This window comes from Garra rufa, chromosome 9 (genome assembly GCF_049309525.1).
Source record: "Garra rufa chromosome 9, GarRuf1.0, whole genome shotgun sequence".
Taxonomy (NCBI): Eukaryota; Metazoa; Chordata; class Actinopteri; order Cypriniformes; family Cyprinidae; genus Garra; species Garra rufa.
The window spans coordinates 44,450,174-44,472,577 of NC_133369.1; the positions used below are offsets into that span (position 1 = coordinate 44,450,174).

General features: G+C 37.5%; 1 protein-coding gene across 2 annotated transcripts in view; it reads left to right on the forward strand.

Moving 5' to 3' along the window:
* Nucleotides 1-22,404, forward strand: part of adamtsl4 (ADAMTS-like 4) — a 73,083-nt gene that overhangs the window by 9,704 nt on the left and 40,975 nt on the right. For both annotated transcript variants that reach the window (XM_073846695.1, XM_073846696.1), the window contains exons 4-5: nt 606-1,236; nt 19,657-19,759. In XM_073846695.1, coding sequence (XP_073702796.1) covers nt 606-1,236; nt 19,657-19,759 — 734 coding nt within the window. The remainder of the gene's footprint in view (nt 1-605; nt 1,237-19,656; nt 19,760-22,404) is intronic.

A 22,404-nucleotide genomic window follows, 5' to 3' on the forward strand; every position in this document is an offset into this window, starting at 1 on the left:
TAACTCAACTTGAGTGGATTTTCAGTTGTGATTGGGTAAACCTACTTATTTCAAGTTTCATATAAATTCAAAATATACTGCCATTCAGCGGTTGGTGGTCGGTATTTGTTTTTGAAAGAAACTGATACTTTGAATAGATCAAAAGTGACAGTAAAGACATTTATATTCCTAAAAAAAGATTTCTGTTTCAAATAAATGCTGAAAAAATAGCATCATTGTTTAGAGAAAAAAATGATTGGATTTGTCTAAAAGAAGGAAGTCATATACACCTAGGATACCTGTAGGATGAGTAAATAATGGGCTAATTTTCATTTTTGGGTGAACTATCCCTTTAATAACGTCTGACTTTGATTCTTTTAAAGAGAACCAGTGTGAATTCTCTAGAAAGTCTTTCTATGGGACAAAATAGACACAATGCAGTTGGTTTTACACACCCTTTTCAACATCAGATGTTTTAATGGAATTTTATGGCCTTATCATTCATTTAGCTTTGATATCTTGATTTCTAATGTGTTAATCTTTGCCGAGTTCTATTCAAAAACACTGTATTTCTCCTACAGGCCTAACATACTTATACATGTTTTTTTCTTTCCTCGTCACATCAGGTCTGGTTCTTCTATTCGCCCTGGACAGTTTGGGTATGGCAGGGTGCCGTTCTCTCTTCCCCTACACAGACAAAACCGTCACACGCGGCACACGCGACGCCACAACACCACCACCACAGACAGTCTCGATGCTCTCAATGTGAACTCCAGCTCACATGTGGATAAAACACAAGGAGAACTAGAACAAAATATTCCAGAGGCTGTTACTAGAGAACAGAAAGAGCCTGAAAAGAAATTGGAGGCAGCAGATGTGGAGAGTGATGTTGCAGCTGAGAGAACAAGTGATGGAGAGTCACACAGACGCATGGAGAGAGTGCGGGAACACGAGCGAATCCCACATTCACGGCCCCTGACCCAGAGACACGTGTCCCGTGACAGACGCGTCGACGGACGCTCTTCTCGCCAAGTCCCACACTCTTACACGCACACTATCCACCGATCACAAACTCCCAGAGAGCCTCCTCCCTATGGCTTCCAGACTCCCACAAACACAAATTCTGAGCCTTGGGTCCTGCGGAACGCCGGCCAGCCCTCCAGAAACGAAGCCGAGAGGGAGTGGAGGCCTCCAGCGGCGGCCCACAACTACAGATGCTCAGGGCAGGACAGAGAGTACCGCAGGTGCAGCCTACAGGTGAGTCCTCTTATTTTAGTAATATTATATAATCTGTAAGTACACTCTTTAAAACATACTTTTAAGATTTTAAGTACACTACAAGCGCACATTTAGTACAATTAAGTGTACTATTTTCAGGCAACTGGCATTCACAACTCATGGACTCTTTTGAAAAAGTTAAGTCAACTTAAAAAAGTAAGTGTTCAAGTTTAGTCAACATGAAATGTTAAGTGGTACTACATGAAACCGTGGATATTTGAGTTGAGTTAACGTAAAATCTTTAAGTTGAAACAACTTTTTTTCTTTTTTTTACAGTGTATAAGCTACAAAACATCTCATTCGTAAATCATCATGATTGTGATGCTATGAGTAACATGATTTACATATTTACATATCAGTCACTTTCTCAGTATTTATAACTTGGCTCGCTCTAATGAACGAGAGCTGGTTCACGGAGGTTAGCCAGTCATAACAGAGGTCATTTGTCAAGGGCAGCAAAAACAGCATGATTAATTTAACGGGTCAGAGAGAGGGTGGAAAGTTCTCATGAAAAAATAAATTGTGACTGTTGTGGAAACCCCAAATACTATTCCAAATGGCATAAATGAAATGGCTCCTTTAACTGGCTTTGTAAACAGGCTAATCAGAGTTTAATCTCATTCAGGTTGTTTTAGTCTTTTTTAATACCAAATATTTACCATTCATATAATGACCTCAGCTGCTAAACTGGAGTTTGTGTGTGTTGTGAATGATCTCAGCCTCTCCACTCAGCCAGCAATGGTGTGAGTTTGGAGCAGGACTAACCCAACAGTGTTGGATGAAGAGAGGAATCGGAAATCTTATGATTTTGCTATTCGGTTTGGTGAGGTTACTTCAGCTTTGAAGGGATAGTTCACACATAAATTTAAAAATTTGTCAGTTCACTCACACTCAGGCCATTCAAGATGTAAGAGACTATTTTTCTTTAGTAGAACAGTAAAGAATGTTTTTAGCTGAAACCGCGGTTATTGGTGATTCAGAAAATTCAAGTCAACAGATAAAGGCATTTTGAGAGTCAAAAAAGCATATACAGGCAGCACAAAATTAATACCTGTGGCTCCAGGCAATGTATTGAGATCTTATGAAGTGAAACAACCGGTCCGTGCAAGAAACTGAACAATATTTACAACATTATTACCTGTAATCCAGAGCCTCATGCATACAGGAAATTATGATTAATTTTTGCAAACTAGTTCAAAATTTTTGCAAACTGGTTCAAATAACCGACTCACCAGTTTGTTTACATAATCATGTCACTTATACACAATTATATTGTTATAGTATACAATAATGAAATGTAAATGTCTAAAGCATATAAACATGCTTTTGATCAGCGTCTCATCAGTCTTTGGTCCAAATCAAACGGTTTCTTATCAGTTCAGTGACTGTGAGCAGGGGCGTCGCTGCGTCGTTCTGGGCCCTGTGCACTGACTCAGCTAAGGGGCCCCCGCTGTACTACGTTCCGGGGGGGGGTTGATCCTCGGGGGCCCTCCCCACACTTGGGGCCCTGGTAATTTAGTCCCCCTTTTCCCCCAACTACGACGCCCCTGACTGTGAGGAACTGGAGCGCTAAGGCAGTTCATTCAGCATAAGATCAAATTTGTAGTATTTTGGCTCATTTCGAGTCGGAGTGACTGTCTGACATCTGAAAGTGAGTTTTGATTGAGTAACTTGTAGATCTGTGATGCTTGTGCCACACACTGTTTGAGACGCTTCAGTCTGATTAGCTGAACTGATTCAACTGATTCACAAAAAAGAACTGGTTCAAAAGAAGGCTGCCGTTTACAGGTAATAATGTCGTAAGACCTCAATATATCACCAAGAGCCATAGGTATTCACTTTGTGTTACTTGATATGCTTTCTTGACTCTTAAAGTGACAGTATCTGTTGACTTACATTTTATGAATCACCAAGAACCACAGTTTTCAGCATCAGAGAAAATCACCTACATCTTGGATGGCCTGGGGGTGAATAAATTAACAGCACAACAGCACATTTTTGGGTGAACTGTTCCTTTAAATATGCTGGTTGGTCTAGAGTGACACTCTTTTACTTGCTAAATGTTCCCATTGGAAAGTCCCATGTTATATCACTCAATAAGCTCTTTTGCTCAACATCAACCTCCCAGATTAAACCACAGTTTGGTGAAAGCGCTTCATCCCAACCACTAGTAATTACCGCTGATTTTCTGAAAGATTTCATCAAACACTTTCATCCCAAAGTGCGTTCTTCATGTCAAAGGGATGGATTTCCCCACTATTCCAGGAGCCGGTTCTCCATCCATCTCTTTGTCTCTCAGAAACTCCACTGCAGTCTTTTTCTTCAACTTTCCTTCCAGATTGACTTGGTTCATTTGAGCTGAGCCTCGTTCTCACTCCCCTGTCAAACTCTGACTACAGCCAGATTCTTTACAAATCATAAATCACCCAGTTCTCTTTAATCCAACTTTCCAAGATCTGCCTGGGCGGTAGTTATATTATACATCTCCGAAATGTTCCAGCGACCCAGGGCAGCATGTGAGCTCTCAAAACCAACGTTAGTCATTTTTGAACTGTGGTCAAGTTGATGTGGTCAAGCAGTTTCCTGCTGTTGGTGGCGTGATACACACAGCAGACGTGAGTGACACAATTTTAGAAGGATTACTTCAGATAGATTCAAACACGCTGCAGTGCTTGTGTTAGGACACGTTGGTCTTGTGGGTCATTCAAGTGCTGAAATCTGAACGAGCTCTCTGGTAGCCAGTTTGCCTCAGCTGTGATTGTTTTTGGATAATTCACCCAATGTGACATCTTTGACATGATTTACCCACCCTAATGTCACTCCGAGCCACTATTATTTTCATATGCACACAGAATTTTGTGCTTTTTGGTTCCCATCCACTTTCCCTGTTTAGAAAAGAGCATCTCTGACATATTGTTCAACATCTGCTTTTGTGTTTCACTGAGAAAAGAATCTGTAAATCTGTAGCTTACAATTAAGTATACAGTATCTCACAAAAGTGGGTACACCCCTCACATTTCAGCAACAATTTTAGTATATCTTCTTAAGGGACAATACTATAGAAATGAAACTTGGATATATTTTAAAGTAGTCAATGGACAGGTGGTATAGCAGTATAGAAGCTGAAGGAAGCATAAGGTGAAGAAGCACCATGTGTCTAATGTCCAGCAGCTCTGTGTTGTCATTATAGATGAGTGGAAGTGGATCCCAGCAACAATCTGTGTAGCTCTGGTCAACTCCATGCACAGGATGATTAAGGCAGTGCCAGGTAACAATGGTGCTAACACAAAATATTGACACTTTGGACAAGTTCACTTAGGGTGTACTCACTTTTGTTGCCAGCTATTTTGTCAATAATGGCTGTATTTTGAGTAATTTTCAGGGGACAATAAATCTATACTGCTATACAAGCTGCACATTGGACTCCTCTAAAATATATCCAAGTTTAATTTCTATTGTATTGCCCCTTGAGAAGATATACTAAAATAGTTGCTGAAATGTGAGGGGTGTACCCACTTTTGTGAGATACTGTATATTTAATTGTAAGATACAGATTTACAAATTCTTTTCTCAGTGAAACACAAAAGCAGATGTTGAACAATATGTCAGAGATGCTCTTTTCTAAACAAAGGGTTGTACTCACTTTTGTGACATAATGTATATATTTTTATTATTATTTCCATTTCCAATAAGTACTTTATTTAAAAGTATGCTAAAATGTACTTCTTTTTCACAAGGGAACGTGAATTTCAGCACTATCTGTGGGCTAAAAATCCCTAAGGCAAGGGATTCCTTCAGATGCATTACAACATCTTATCTCTCGCCCTTACCTAAGCGCTTATGGTAAACATTTCACAACAGTTTCTGTCATAACACAGCATTGGAGATGTTTTTGCTGTAGTTACAACATCTTTCACTGTTTGTGTTCACTGGAAGTGAGATGTGCAATGCAACACAATGAAGCCAGATTATAATTACTGTGTAAAAGCTCTTTGCAAACAAAGTGATTAGTCTCATGACACAGCCAGCCATTGCCTTAGATTTCCACTAATTCCTCAAAGGACCTATAGCTTAAATCCTTCATTTTTATGGGGACTTGGTTGCTAAGAGTTTTTCAAGCAACACATAACTGAGCAGTTTGGGTTTGTGACTGGGTTTGAAATGCCACAGATGGAGGTGGAACCCAGGAAAAGTTCTTGCTGGCCCCTCTGAGGGCTGTTTGGCTATACATAGCAGTGTGTGTGTGTTTATCTTTATAGTTTGGAGTGTGTGTTGAGGGGACGGTAAGATAACTGGGCACAGAAAGAAAAACTCACGTGTTTTGACTAGAAGTGGAGCTTCTGAACACTTGAGAGAACTTGATGACCATCCTGTGCTCTCTCTCTTTCTCGTACACACTTTCGGTTGTTTTATTTCACTTAATACTATTGATTAAACTGTGATTAGACTTCAGAAAACAGAAATATAAATACTTAAAAAAATATTTATGGAATGTTCTGGCAAAAGAAGAGGTTTGCTTTAAAAATACCTTTTTTAGGGTTCACATTTGTGTTTCTACTTTTTGTCAGCACAGTCAGATTTTTATGAGATCATTTATGACAACAAGCCCAAAATATAGCTGCAAGCAGCAATTACGGGGCCAAGCACAACAGAGGCAAAATGAGGAGCTAAGTATTGCATTGAGCATCAGACCAACTGCAACAATGAGTAATTAAAGCCATTTTAGGATCATTTTAGTCAAAATGATTGAAAAATTACAAATAAAAGCTCTAGTAATATGATTTAATGGGTGATCACTTTTAAACAAAATGTGGCAGTGTTATCAAGCCGACATGGTGTGTTCTGTGTAAGGTGGCAATGGCACACACAAAGTTTGGTGTTAATTCGTCTGAGGCTGTATCTCTGTAAAGCTTTGACATAGTCTTGCATCATGCCTCAAATTTATTGTGGTGCTATACAAAACCAGTTTTTGCTATCATCATGAAATCCATAATGTTTTGTCAGCACAGTCTAAAAATGATCTGACTAAATTTTGGTGAAAATCGGACCAACTGTCACGGATTAGGCAGGAACACACGAACAACAACGTAATATTAAGAAGTATTTAATAAATCCAACGGAATACAGGTAGACACGGGAACACCAGGGGAAAACATCCATTTAACATCAAAGACCGACAAGAGTACAGGGGAAAACACACACCTTAAATACACAGACTGATTACACATCCAGGTGGAGACAATGAAGGAGGAACCAAACACACACTGAACTGCGGGGGAGAATGGGAGAAACCAACATGAAAGTCCGGGGATGTGACATTACCTCCCCCTCCCGGAAGGCGTGTCCTCACGCCGACAAACAGGAAACAACAAACAGTCTTAGGAGGGGGTTTCGGCGGAGGACGGACTCCCGGGAGGAGGGCACAAGATGGAGTCCAGGGTGGTGACGGAGGGAGGAGCCAAGGATGTGACAGGAATGGGCTGGAGCAGGAGGAGCCAGGTGGGACCCAGAACGCAGCCAAGATGTATTCCCACGGTGGAGCCGATGGAGGGAGGAGCCATGGTGGAGGAAGGGCTGACGACTCCAAGGGGCCGACCGACGGAGGCGGAGCAGGTGGTGGGAGAGCCCGAGGCGGAGACGGAAAGCCGATGATCTTGGGTGACACCGCGGATCCGGAGGGCCAAGGTGGAACCCAAGGCTCTGGCGACCAAGGCGGAGATGGAGATCCGGAGATCCGCGGCGGAGCCGGAGCGACAGAGGACCGAGGCTGTGCCCGTGGGAGGGAGGAGGTCCACAGAGCCGGTGGGACGGCGCAACGAAGCACAGCCGGAGGAGTAGATTCCAGAGGCGAAGGTGGGGCGACGACTGACCAGGGCGGAGCCGGAGGGACGATGGAGCCCGGTGGAGCTGGTGGATCGACGGGCGATGGCGGAGACGAGGGAGCAGAGAGCCGGGGTGGAGCCGCAGGGTCGGAGGGCCGAGGCGGAGTCCAGGACTCTGAGGCTGGAGGCGATGGTGAGGGATCCTCCAGCCATGACACCGATGGAGACTGGCAGACCCGCGGCGAACCCACCGCACAGATGGTGGACTGAGGGTGAGCAAGGGGACAGACAGTCGACAACGGGGATTCAGGAAGGCTAGGCGGAACCAGCGGAGAATCAGGACTAGGCAGAAGAGGGAGGGTGGGTACCAAACACACACTGAACTGCGGGGGAGAATGGGAGAAACCAACATGAAAGTCCGGGGATGTGACACCAACAGTCTAGGAGGAGTATGTAAAAGGAAGTTTGGTATCTATGTTTTCAGCATGACCCAAAGAATATATTGAGATCAGTTTCATTACAATAGCCCAATTTATTCAAACATTCTTAGCATTTTTGAAACTTTCTTTATAACTTTTAAAATTTAAAATTCAAAATGGTCAATGCCCAAAATGGAAATTTGGGTATCATACGACTCGGCATGTTGCACCAAATCTACAGAGACCAATTTGTGATGTTTGGCCAAACAGTTGAGAAGTTATAAGCAAAAATAGGCATTTTTATATCTCCTTTTATATCTCCTGAGTACTAGGTGGTGTTGCGCCAAAACTGTGCAGGTAGCCTCAGGTCATGGTTGTTATAACACACGTTTGACTATTCAACTTTATTTCCATAACTTTTTGCCAGCATGGTCTGAAGATAATCTGAGACAATTTTGGTGAAAATCAACAAACCATCTAGGACAAGTTCCAAAAAGTTAGAACTATTAAAAACAGCGGAGAAAAAACAATAAAGAATTTTCCTTCTAGACCTTACGGTTCAAAAGTTATAAGCATAAATATAAGTGAAATTTGGACTAGTGGAGAGTTTGAGTTAGAGACTTCAAACTTGCGGTGGTTAATGTTGAGAATGTCCTCTATCTGTGTGCCAAATTTCATAACTTAATAAAAATGTAATAACCACAAGCGGTTTTATGAGCTGCCTTAGACTTCTAGAGTGGAATAATAATAATAAAAAGAACACAGATACAATAGGTGTCATCGCACCTTCGGTGCCATTAATTATACCTGCTATGCATATAAACTCTGGTGAGTTTAGTCATGTTTGCTTTTATTGTGATTTAGGTTATTATTTATGTGTTCTATGACATAGACAGATGTGTTTATATGTTCTAGTGACTAAACCGGTTGCAATTTTGCAGAATCCCACACATGACACACCATTCAAAAAACATGGCACTCAAGTTCAGTTGTTTAGCTTTAAAATGCATTTTGAGATCTCATGTTTTTTCCTCATTTCACTGCCCATGTTGGGTAGTTTTAAAGCAAAATCACATTCTATGTGAGTGGCTCCTATTTCTAGGGGAAAGTACATATTTGGAGAAAACAGCATCTAACCCAAAGTAGGTGAAAGTCTCTGAACAGATGAACAGAGTCGGCTAAAACTATTTCTTTGTGCATAAACATTGGTTCATTTAAGTTCGGCAAGCAGTTTTGTTCTTCATGATCAGTGTTACATTGTGTCATTTCTTGTTCTGTATGTGTAAACTAGAGAGTGTGTGTGTGTTTTATTATGGGTTAGATATCTCAGGAATGTTATTGGGTGTACAAAATTCTATTTGCAGGATGATAAACTATAGTTATGTGTACTTTATTCTGTGTGTGTGTGTGTGTGTGTGTGTGTGTGTACCTGGTATTCATCACGTTGTGGGGACCAAATGTCCCCACAAGGATAGGAATACCAGTAGATTTTGACCTTGTGGGGACATTTCTCAGGTCCCCATGAGGAAACAGGCTTATAAATCATGCACAATGAGTTTTTTTGAGGAAGTAAAAGTGTGCACAATCTCCTGTGAGGGCTAGGTTTAGGTGTAGGGTAGGTGTAGGGCCATAGAAAATACGGTTTGTACAGTATAAAAACCATTACGCCTATGGAATGTCCCCATAAAACATGTAAACCCAACATGTGTGTGTGTGTGTGTGTGTGTGTGTGTGTGTGTGTGTGTGTGTGTGTGTGTGTGTGTGTGTGTGTGTGTGTGTGTGTGTGTGTGTGTGTGTGTGTGTGTGTGTGTGTGTGTGAGCAGCAGGGAACTGAGAGTAGAGGAGGAGAGGAAGTGAAATAGAGGAGTGGAGCGAAGGGGCTTTCTGGGGGTGTGACACAGTTACGCTGTAGCGCAGTGAAAGACGCCACTGTTTGAAACACACACACACACACACACACACACACACACACACACACACACACACCCTCCAGAAATAGAGAGGGCAGAAAAACAGATAGAGGGATTGAGAGGCCTGGAGTGAAGTAATAAAGCAGAGATGAGGGAGGAAGGAAGAGTTTTGCTGGGATTGGGAATGGAAAGAAAAAGAGAAGAGAGGAATGAGAAAGAAGAGCTAAAGAAAGAAAGAGAAGGGCAGTGAAAGGTCTTTCTGTGTGAAGTCACTGAGAGAAGGGTGGGCTCTGCTCTCGCTAAATAAACATTTACATTGTTGTGTCAAAGGCCAGATCTCTTCACAATGGCCTTTGAGAAACAAAAGAGAGAACTCATGTCAAATTTACCATATGATTCAAATGCTGACTGAGAAAATGGAGTGATTTGATCAAGTCATCTAAAATGATATGATTATTATCATGCAAAAACAAGGAAACACACATACTAAATTATCTCATTTAAAATGGAAATTAAATCTGAGGTTTGTACAAAAATGCTATGTCATTATTTACTTACCATTTATTCAACACAAATGTGTATGATTTTCTTCTGTGTGAAATCTGTTTCGCAGAATTTCTCCAGAAAAACTCCTTCATCAGTTTTTCATCAGAGGTCTTCCACATAACACAAGCAGAACAAATTTCTATGTAAACTGTCACATGATGAAGAATTCTTTGTGGTAATGTAACGTGTTGCATCATGCGACAGTTTACGTAATTAGATAAATGAGGCTCGATGAAAGTCAATGTATGCTGGGGCTGTATTTACAAAGCTTCACAACAGTAGTCCATACAACTTGTGTGTTGTACTGTTTGTGTGAAAAAAACAAAACATTGTTCATCTGTAAATGAAAATGTGCTTACACTCAGTCCATCCAGTATTGAGAAATTTAGCTTTAGACCATAATTCATAATAACGCTTCCTCTAGTAATAAAACAAGTGATCAGGAGAGAAATGTGCATAGATCAAATACCATTTATTAGCCAAAACAGTCCAAAACAGCTCTAAACAAAAATGTGGGTGCATTTTGGGGCTTCTCAAGATGTTAACTGATGGACTGGAGTGGTGTGGATTATTGTGATGTTTTTATCAGCTGTTCAACATGTTGGCACCCATTGCACAGTAAGAGGATCCACTGGTGAGCAAGTGATGGAATGACACATTTTTCCAAATATGATGAAGAAACATACTCATCTACATTCAATTCAATTCAAAAAACTTTATTTGTCCCCAAGGGGCAATTCAAAGGCATATTGAGCAGCACATTAAAACAAACTTATTACCAAACAAATGCACAATGTACAATGTACAAATAAACAACAGTAAACAAAAATTAATGACAATAACAACAATAATACAAAAATAATATAGTTCAAAAACATCTAAAGTGCATAATACAAAATGTTACATTTTAAGTATGTTACATTTTGGAATTTAGAAGCAAAATAGCTTTAAGAACAAAGGTGGCTCTCCTTCTCTGAGTTCTACACGCAGGACAACGAAGCCGACGTCCAGAAGGGAGCCATTCAAATGCTGAATGAAGAATATGTGAGTGATCCTTAATTATCTTAACTTGCTAACCTGAGTGTCTGTTGATCATATAAACATTAAAGAGATCTAACAGGCAAACCAATAATCCTAGAGCACATTGTAACAGCACTCTGTAGCCGGTTTCTGTTCTGTAAACTAATAGAATGGAACCAACAAAAAATAGAAAATGTAACAATACTCTCTATGAAAGAATAATAAAAGGACAACAGAATGTCTTTACATACTCTAAAGGAACTTAGTTACATTTTGGATGACCTGAGGGTAATCTATGGGTAAAATATTAATTCATGTTGCGATTTAGATTAACTGGAAAACAGCAGCATCAACATTCCATTAAACATCTCTGGTTTTGAGTGGCATGAGAGTGAGTGCCTACAGAAAATCATCATACCTCTTTGAAATAGTTACTTTATTTGTCATACAGCCTGAAATCAAACCCCGTTCCAAATAACATCTGCAGCTTTGCTTACAATGAAAACACAACATCAAACCAATGAAAACACAACAGTTCTGCAAATTAATAAAAAACAACAAAAAAATAGAATAACAGGTTTGGAAAAGTCTTCAGTCCCTTGATTTATTACTTCATAGAGCCACCTTTTACTTTAATTACAGCCTTTTTTGATATGTCTATACACCTTCTTTGCAGAATTACTCAAGTTCAGTCATTTTTCAAATCCATCCACAGATGTTCACCTGAATTTAAGTCAAGACTCTGACTTGGCCACTCAAGGATATTCACCACCTTATCCTCAAGCCATTTGGTTGTTGTTTTGGCAGTATGTTTAGGATTATTGTCGTGTTGGAAGGTGAATGGCCTGCCCATTTTCAGCTGTCTAACAGAGGGACGCAGGTTGTATGTACTTTGCAGCATTTCCCTTTAATTCTGACCAATCGCCCAGTCCCAGTGTAAGGCTGCTGCCACCACTATGCTTCACAGTAGGTATGGTGTGTTTTGGGTGGTGTGCTGTCTTTGCCGAACATAATGCTGACTGGAGTTCAGTCCAAAAAGTTAAATTATGGTCTCATCAGACCATAGCACCTTTTGCCAGAAGGTATCAAACTCTTCCAAATGTGATTTTGCATAGCGCAAAAAAGAAAGGCTTCTTTCGTGCCACCCTGCCATACAGGCCAGCTTTGTGTAAAGCTTGGGAGATAGTTGTCACATGCACAGACTGACCAGACCCAGCCATAAAGACTTGTAAGTCCTTCAAAGTTGCTTTTGACCAAAGTTAGCTTTTATCAATATCCTCCTGACTCTGTTATCTACTTTGGATGGAAGGCCTGATTTAGGCAATGTGCTGGTGGTGCCATATGTTTTCCACTTCTTAATGATGCTCTGAACAGCATACTGACGGACAGCTAAAGCCTTTGAAATGTTTTTGTAGCCTTCTCCTACAGTAACTTGTACATTTCTACAACTTTATCCTGGAGGCCTGGAGGTCTTTCCCAACCATGGTGAATTCTTTGCCGTATCATGCACTACTAACAGTGGATTCTTCAAGAAACAGCTGGTTTTATTCTGAAGTAATCAACACCACTACTATTAATGTCAGGTGGGGCAATTAGCCTGGTGTTTAATCTGAAAGTCGATTGTTTGCACCTGAGCAAGTTTATAATGGTATACTCTAAGGGGCTGATCACTTTACCAAACCTGGCATTTCCCTGATTAATTTTTTAATAATCCTCCAGAATTTTTTTTAAATAATATTTTTACCTTAATGATGAGAGTACACATTATATAATGTGTACATGCAGCTCAAAAAAGTTTACTTAATTTGTTTTATTTTCCAGGGTGTAATGAGACAAGGTTTTCACAGGGTATGATGATTTTCTATAGGCAGTGTAAATAACAGAATTTGTATTTCTGGATAAGCTATTCCTTTAACAGCAGAGCAGAGGGTTCATTTCATGTGACGCGTCCCTGTCCAATGTTTTCAGACTGAAATACATTACAGATGCTGCAAAATTCCTCCATTTTAACGGGTTGGAGAGAGTTTCCTTTGAGGGGATTTAAAGAATTTAGGCCATAATGCTGATATGGGACAATATATCAGGAATTTGGCAGGAAATGAGCTCAAATCTCAGCTGGGACTGAAATCGGACAGCTGTCCATCACCTGTGCAAACCAAACGCCGCAAACAACTCAAATGTGTTTGCATTGCATTTCGCGAAATGTTTAATCAAATTATTTACTTTAATAACACATTAGATAAAATTTTTTTTCCTTGTTATATTCTCTCTCTCCTTCTTTTCCTTCAGCCATATTCTCCCATTGTCCTTGAGGGAGGCCTATAATGCTTAAGTTTATTCCTCTATAACTCCCAGCATTTATTCTCTTTAGGTCAAGTTTGTAAAGGCCAACTGTTTTACAGCTGCTCTGCCCTTCCCGCCTCTTCTCGTTTTTTTTTATTTTTTATTTTTTATTTTTTGTCCTCTTCCTGCTAGCTCAGACTAACCTTGTTTAACACACACACACATCCATGTAGGATTTATTGTGCATCAACTTTAAACACACAGACACAAACTCAAAGACCCATATCATAAACCACATATTAAAAACACATGCATGTTACATCATCACACATACACTTGGACACAAAGACAGAAGTGTATAGCCCACATTCTTTCTGCGCTGCACAAATGAACCCCACATGCTCAAACCCTCGTTCTCATACACAGAGCTTGTGTATAATCTAGTTGGTGGTGTTTGCTTAGTCAAGCATCACTAATACTGTTAAGAATTCAAATCATGCCAAAAACATGCTTGAACTTTACTTCAATTCAGTTAATTAAATGAACTTACAGAATAGTTCTTATTTGTAAAAGCTTTTTGAACAGCCTGAACATTTTGCTAAATATATCCACAAGTGTTATTGTAATTCAGACACTATTATGTTTTATAGTTATTATTTTCATTTTACGTTTAGTTATATTTAAGTATTTTAGTTAATTTTGTCATGTGTTTTTGTCATTTTTATTCTTTTTTTTTTTTTTATATGTGACCCTGGACCACAAAACCAGACATGAGGGTCAATTTATTGAAATTGTTTATAATTGTATGATTGTATAATTGTATCTATACATCAAGCTGAGTAAATAAGCTTTCCATTGATATGTGTAGGCTGAGATACTATTTACAAATAACTATTTGAAAATCTGGAATCTGAGGGTATAAAAAAATAAATATTAAAAAAATCTACTTTAAAGTTGTCCAACTGAAGTTTTTAGTAATGCATATTACTAATCAAAAAATAAATTTACTAAATATCTTCATGGAACATGAACTTTACTTAATATTCTTGCCTAGTCAAGCATCACTATTACTTTTAATTTTGCTCTTATTTCTACAACCGATCAAGCTTATTGGCCAAGAATTCAACTCTGTTGTGAAACTCATCCTGCAACAATTTCTACATCAGATTTTAGGGCTTTTTTGACTTTGAAGCCAGTAAGTAACCTTTGAACAATCAGCCCATACACCTTCACAACCACAACATCTGAACATTGGCTATAAGTTTTGTGCATCTCAAACTCTTTTAAACAGCATTTTAACCTAAAATCTTGATATTGTTAGAAAAAAGCTCCTGGATCTGTTATGCATCAATTTTCCTTTTACAAACGCACATGGAGAGCACACGGGAATGTCTTTGTGTGCATCTGTGTCTACTCAGGTGTTTTTGTTTCTTGTTTTCTCAAGCACCTCTCCTGAAGAGTGTGTGTGCGTGTTTCAGCATGCTGCTTTGTTAAATCTGTTTACACTGACCAACTGCTTTTGTTAGCTGGACACAGAGACAAACAAAAGAATGAGGTATTCAGAGAGAAAGAGAAAGAGAAAAGTTGTGTGTGGAGAAAGTGAGTGAGTGAGTGAGTGAGTGAGTGAGTGAGTGAGTGAGTGAGTGAGTGAGTGAGTGAGTGAGTGAGTGAGTGAGTGAGTGAGTGAGTGAGTGAGTGACAGCTGTTGTGCCATTACTGTTCGCAACATGTGTGAGAAAATCTTGAGCTCTCACCACATTCATCCACTATGGATGAATCGGAGCCAGCCATACATTCATTCACGTGTGTGTGTGTGTGTGTGTGTGTGTGTGTGTGTGTATTGCTACACTCTGATTTCCCACTGAGCTTATAAGCACTCAGCTTCTCCTGTAATAAGATCCCATCGAGCTGTCCGTTTGTGTGTGTGTGTGTGTGTGTGTGTGTGTGTGTGTGTGTGTGTGTGTGTGTGCTGATGCGGTCTGACCCGTGTGTGCCCCTGTTTGACAGTGGCCCTATTAACGAGGAAGTGAATGTGGCCTAAGGAAAGGCAGTAAAGCATTAGCTCTCCGTCTCTCAGCTTGAGTTCTAGCTTCATTACAGGAACTCTTCTGAACTTTTTGACTGGTACATTTCAACTATATATCACGTCTGTGTTGTTCTTCTGCTCTGTTAGCAAGTTAAATCCTCCTTTGAGTCAGATCTCACAGATGCTTTTGCCTCTTTTAATTTTTGTATGCCTAGTTTTGTGTTTTTATAAGTAATTCTTTAAAAGAATAGTCAACTTAAATTAAATTTTAACTTCAAACCATGTGTAATCCCTATTAATGCTTTATTCTGTGGAAAAAGTGGTCTGGTCTGAATCAAAATCTGTGCAGATCAAGCACCGTTTACAAGTCAAAACATCTCTAAACAAACATGTGGCTGGATTTTAATGTGAGATGGAGTTTTTTATTTATTGTGGACTAGTTATTATAGCTGAAAGCAATCATTCAAGTTTTAGTATAGTTGATAAAAAACTAGTTTAACTGCTGTTACACTTAAATACACTTAAAAGTATATTTGGTAACACTTTATTTTAAGGTGTCCTTGTTACACGTTGCATGTGCTTTCTATTATAATAGCAATTAATTATGCATAATTGCATGCAAGTAATCCTAAACCAAACCCTAATCCTAACCCTAACCCTAACCATATAGTAAGTACATGTAGTTCATTAATATTACTCAGTACTTAAATGTATAATTGAGCTGCAACAAGGACACCTTAAAATAAAGTGTAAACGTACAATTTTGTTAATTAAAAACTGGTCCAATTTAGTCCCAAGTACTGAAATAGTAATACACTTAGAAGTACTGTACACTAATATTAGTATGCATACAACATAAGGCATACTTGAAAACATACTTGAACTTTACTTATATTCAACTTACAGTATATTTCTTATTTGTAAGGGCTTTCTTGAACAGCATGAACATTTTCCTAAATATCTCCACTACTGTTATTGTAATTGAGACACTATTCATCGTTTCATTTTACTTTTAGTTATATTTAAGTATTTTAGTTAATTTTGTTGTGTGTTTTTGTCATTTTTATTAGTTTAGACATGAGGGTCAGTTTATTGAAATTGCTTATGTCAACTATTTGAAAATCTGCAATCTGAGGGTGCAAAAAAATCATAATATTGAGAAAATTGCCGTTAAATCTGTCCAAATTAAGTTCTTAGCCATGCATTTTACTAATCAAAAATTAAATTTACAAAAAATGTTCAATAAATACAAAATATCTTCATGGAACATGATCTTTACTTAATATACTAATGATTTTTGGCATAAAAGAAAAGTGGATCATTTTGACTCATACAATGTATTTGTTGGCTGTTGCTACAAATATACTTGTGCTACTTAAGACTGGTTTTCTGGTCTTTTTTTAAATAGTTTAAAAGTTTGAAATAAAATACATTTTAAAAAAATATTTTATATTATTTTTTGCCATTTATTTGGAAAGAAGTAACAGATGTTTTTTATGGTTTTAGTTTTAGTTTCATAATATTGTCTACTCTTTATATCCTTGTTGTTTACAATCATTAATTCAGTTGATTTTAAACGGTTCAGGAAATTTCAAACACTTGAAAACTCAGCCCATATTCTGACTGTTTATAAATATCCATCAGCATTGATGTAGCCTAACTAAACGTATGTATATATGTACGTATCCAAACATTGTAACTTATGCCGTAAGCACCCAAACCACTAATTAATTCAAGTAAATCAACAAATGTGAGTTTGAGCACTAAACCCCTAGAATAAACGGAGCAGAAGTTTTCCTGTGCAAACACACTCAGAGCTGTTGTAAATATTTAGGGCTGGTTTGTGGAGAGCCGCAGTGTGTTTGCTGTGCATTAATGGGTGCCGCTGTGTGCAGTGGTCTGTGAGGTGAAATGACACCTCGATGACCCCCTGACTCTTTCATTTGACTCCCATTACCGTCCGCAGCTGTCTCTGCCTGTCTTTAGTGTCCTGCACATCCCTCTGAGGATGGTTCGTGTTCAAGACAGGAAGAGGAAAAAAGCAAGAGAAAATGAGCAGTGTTTCCTGATGTCATTGGCATCGTGAACGAACACGTGGAAGATCTTGAGACGAGCATCTGGCCCAAACTAGAGCTGTTCTCTAGCACTCTCAAAGCTGATATGGGTCTGATTTATGATGACATATGTTTTTATCCTGATGTCCCGTTCTGTCTGGTCTGTGGTTTGGGGATAGTAAGGAATTGATCAATTGTGGTAACATTTCCACTTAACAATTTTGCTTTTTAACCCTGTAAAGATGTTAAATAGTAGTCAGAAATTTAAACATTTGAACATTTGGAGAAACAAAAACAGCTTTTATTCACAGACTCAAACCAAGCAAAAATGTGCAATTTGCTGCAGATGCTGATATTTCTATAAGGATCAAAGACGTTAAGTTATCCATGTCAAAAGAAATTTACAAAAGTGATTTTATGTTCATAGAAAGCACATTATATGTAAGTAAAGTGTCTACTTTTAAGGTTTCAAATATGTTTTTGGAGAATCAAAGTTTGGTTAATAATAATGTACATTGTCATTCAGTGTAACAATATTTATGTACAAATTCAAACAACATGCTTATTCTGACTTGTACATATTAAAATATATAAAAGAAAAAGGGAGCATATTACATTTTAGTATTTTAGTTATTTTATTGTGTGTTTTTATCATTTTTATTATTTTTTATAATTGATTTATTTTTATGATTTATTTATTTATTTATTTATTGTGACCCTGGACCACAAAACAGACACGAGGGTCAATTTTATTGAAATTGTTTATAATTTCAACTATTTGAAAATCTGGAATCTGAGGGTGCACAAAATCTAAATATTGAGAAAATCGCCTTAAAAGCTGTCCAAATGAAGTTCTTAGCAATGCATATTACTAATCAAAAATTAAGTTTTGATATATTTACAGTTGGAAGTTTTAGCAAATTAAATTTGATTGTGTTTTAAAAACATAAACAGTTCTTACTGACAAATGGTAAAAACTGAGAATAATGGCAAATTATAAAAACATAGAACTACAACTAATTAGTATTTGGGGTGAAAATAATTTGTCTTTTAATGTGTCATAAATTGATTTTTGTTGTAAATATGCCTGAAAAGATTGTTACACTTAATGACTTTTGAGTGGGTGTCTTCTGTAAAATATGGAAAAATGTTTGATATTTATTTTTTTGCTCAGTACAACAAAAAAAAAAATCAATTTAAAGCAGTAATACACTTATTGTTTTTATGCTTAAAGCCTTTTTCGTCTTTGACCCATGAACAAAAAGTAATTTGAAATTCCTTTGCTTGTAATATAAATCAATGAGAACTTTATAACAGTAGCAGATTTAGCGATGAAATGATCTAAATATCAGTGATCACTCTATATCTCCAGTAATAAGTCTTAGTATGATGATATTTAACTGATCTAAACATATAATTCAGTGCAATCCAATGGTGACTGAGAGATGAACAAATAAACACACTGCAAAAAATGTTTTTCTTACTTAGATTGTTTTATCTTGTTTCCAACCAAAATATTTAAAAATTCTTGAATCAAGAAGGATTTTCTAGACAAGTAAGCAAAAATTTTTTATTTTAAACAAAACAAGATTATTTTTCTTACACCATTGTCAGATTATTTTCCCTTTTTTTTTTTTTTCAAGCAAAAATTCACTTAATTTTGACTTGTTTGTTCTGAAAACTAGAAAATTATTTTTACTTGTTTTTTACCTTCTTGATTTAAGAATTTTTAGATTTTTTTGGCTGGAAACAAACGTTCCTCAAAAGATCCTGATGATCAGATTTGAGATTCACTGATAAAAAAAAAAAAAAAAAGATTAATTGAGAATCAAGTAAAGCCAAGCGGCTTCAGTCCATGTGTTAAGTGTTAATCTGGAAATATTACTAATCATTCTTGTATTTAACTTTATGAAAGTTAAAAGATATGACAGCAAAAAGACATCTGACGCACAAGCTGAAGGTGGATGTTTGTACGATTACACTAAAATAACTTTTACTTCATAAAAAAATCCTAGCCCTAGTGGTTTGCCAATTTTTCATTCCTTAAAATGTGTGTCATCTTGAGTGGTCTTCTTCTGGGCTCTTGTCTGGTCTGACTCTGTAAACATTGGCCAACCGTCTGTCTCTCTCTCTCTCTCTGGAGATTTATGTGAGTGTTTCCAGGTTCACCATTATTTCCATATGGCAACTATGTTTCTCACTGTCACAGGTTGACCCAAAGCACACACACACACACACACACACACACACACACACACATTGTCTCGCTTGTCAAAGTGAGCTACTATAACCTAAGTCTCTCCCTCTCTCTCCTTGCAGGCTTGTCCAGGTGCTCCAGTAAACTCCAGGGCAGAGCAGTGTGCAGCGTTCAACAATCAAGAGTTTATGGGACGCGTGTATGACTGGGAGCCTTTCACAGAAGGTTAGAAACGGAAATTGAAGGGGTGTAAAGGGGAAAAAAGAAGCAATAACAGAGGTGTGGTGGAATATTACCCTGGTACTTATTTCTCTGCCATTGTGGAGCAGAACTTGCAGTTTATTGTCTAATAATTGAGTGTACTGGAAATCTGCTCACATAACATTTTCCATTTACCTATTTTCACTTAGTTTTTCATGCTCAGACTGTGTTGTTTTGCTCTTGAGCTCTGTTCTAAAAGATAGTGTGCTGTCTATTTAGAACATATTTTAAGGTATATCTTACACTCTTAAAAATAAAGGTGCTTTAAAAGGTTCTTCACAGGGATGCCATAGAAAAACCATTTTTGGTTCCACAAAGAACCATTCAGTCAAAGGTTCTTTAAAGAATCATCTCTTTCTTACCTTTTCATAATCTGAAGAACCTTCTTTCTCCGCAAAGAACCTTTTGTGAAACAGAAAGGTTCTTCTGATGTTAAAGGTTCTTTATGGAACCATTCAGACAAAAAAGTTCTTCTATGGCATCGTGGAGCACCTTTATTTTTAAGAGTGTACAGTTTAAAAGCTTGAGGTTGGCACGATTTTCTGCTCAACAAGGCTGCATTTATTTAATCCAAAATAAAGCAAAAAATGTGAAATATTTTTACTATTTAAAATAGCTATTTTCTATGTGAATTTATGTTCAAATGTAATGTATTGCTGTGATCAAAGCTGAATTTTCAGCATCATTACTCCAGTCTTCAGTGTCACATGATGCTTCAGAAATCATTCTAATATGCTGATTTGCTGCTCACAAATTTATCATTGTTGAAAACCGTTGTGCTGCGCAATATTTTTATGGATTTTTTAAAAGTAGGACATTACAGATTTAGTATCTTTTAATGTCACTTTTCTTTGTACTGAAGTCTTGTCCAAAATGCCTAAGAGGCCTTTTTTACCTAAAATCTAAAGCAGCAAAAGTTTTACTAAAGTTTCAATCTAGAATCCTAAATTCAAAGTATAGAATGCAGAATCATGAGGTTAGAGATTTAAATTTAGAAGTTTGAATTTAAATTTAGAATCATAAATACTGAGTTTAGAATCTTAAATCATGATTGTAGAATCTTACATGTAAAATTCTTCAGTGTCACAAAAGCCTTCAGAAATCATTCTAATATGCTGATTTGCTGCTCAAGAATTTATCATCAGTTTTGAAAACCGTTGTGCTGCCCAATATTTTAGGGATTTTTTTAAAAGTAGGACATTATAAATGTCTTTAATGTCACTTTACTTTGTACTGTAGATGTTTTTCAGACATAAAGTTTGTTCCAAAATGCCTTAGATGCTTTTTTTTTTACCTAAAATCTAAAGCAGCAATGCTTTTTTTTTTTTACATAAGCACAAGTTTTACTAAAGTTTCAATCTAGAATCCTAAATGCTAAGTATAGAATGTAGAATCATGAGGTTACAGACTTTAATTTAGAAACTTAACTTAAATATAAATTTAAAATGGTGAATACTGCAGTTTAGACACTTAAATCTTGAATTTACAATCATGAGTTTAGAATCTTCAGTTTTGAATGCTGAGTGTAGAATCTTGATTCTTGAATACAGAATCTTGAATCATGACTTCAGAATCTTGATTTGATTTTAGAACCTTAACTCTTGATTGTAGAAACTTAAATGTAAAATTCTTCAGTGTCACATAATTCATAAATCATTCTAAAATGCTGATTTGCTGCTTAAGAAATTATTATCGGTGTTGAAAACCATTGTGCTGCCCAATATTTTTATGGATTATTTTTTTTTATGTAGGACATTATAGATGTCTTTAATGTCACTTTACTTTGTACTGTAGATGTGTTTCAGACATAAAGTCTGTTCCAAAATGCCTTAGATGCCCTTTTTTTTATTTAAAATCTAAAGCAGCAATGCTTTTTTTTTTTTTACATTTTAAATATGTTGGAAGAGTTTTTCCAAGTCTGTTCAACAAGTTTCACCATCTTTAAATTCATTCTGCAGATTTTCCTTCACAATCAGCGTAGAAAATGTGAAAAATGTGCACGGATTCCTTTTAGACTGGCATGGCCTTAAACACTTAGTAATTCTAAGAAAGCTCAGAACTAGTAGATAAGCAAGAATAAAGGAGTTTTTGAGAGGCTGTAAATGACCTGAGCCATAAGAAGACAAAGTAGATGTAGAATGAATGAAGAGAGGAGGAGGGTGACCGCAGGGGTCATGGGTATTACTGTACAAGCAAAGACTCTTTGTGAGGGAAAAGTATCGAGAAAGAGAAGTTAAAGAGAAACACAGAGTTAAAAACAGAGGAATGTGTGACGGGCCGATATAAAAGTCACCGAGACCGTACACACGTACCAGACCGCCACTATAAATCAACAATACAGAGAGAGGAGAGAAAGAGAAAGAGGGACTTATAGACGGGAAATTGGATGAGGGAGGTGGAGTCAGAGAGGACAGAGGTTAGGGAGTCATAGCAACCGAATGAAAAATGCTGCTGTTCGGGATGGATGGATGGATGGGATGAAAGGCTCTGTGAATGAGAGGAGAAAGACCTGAATGGAGGAAGAAAGGCCTGAATAGTAAGTGAGAGGCTTGAAAAAGGGGGAAGTGAGGACAGACGTAACTGAAGTGACACCCAATCTACTGTTGGGG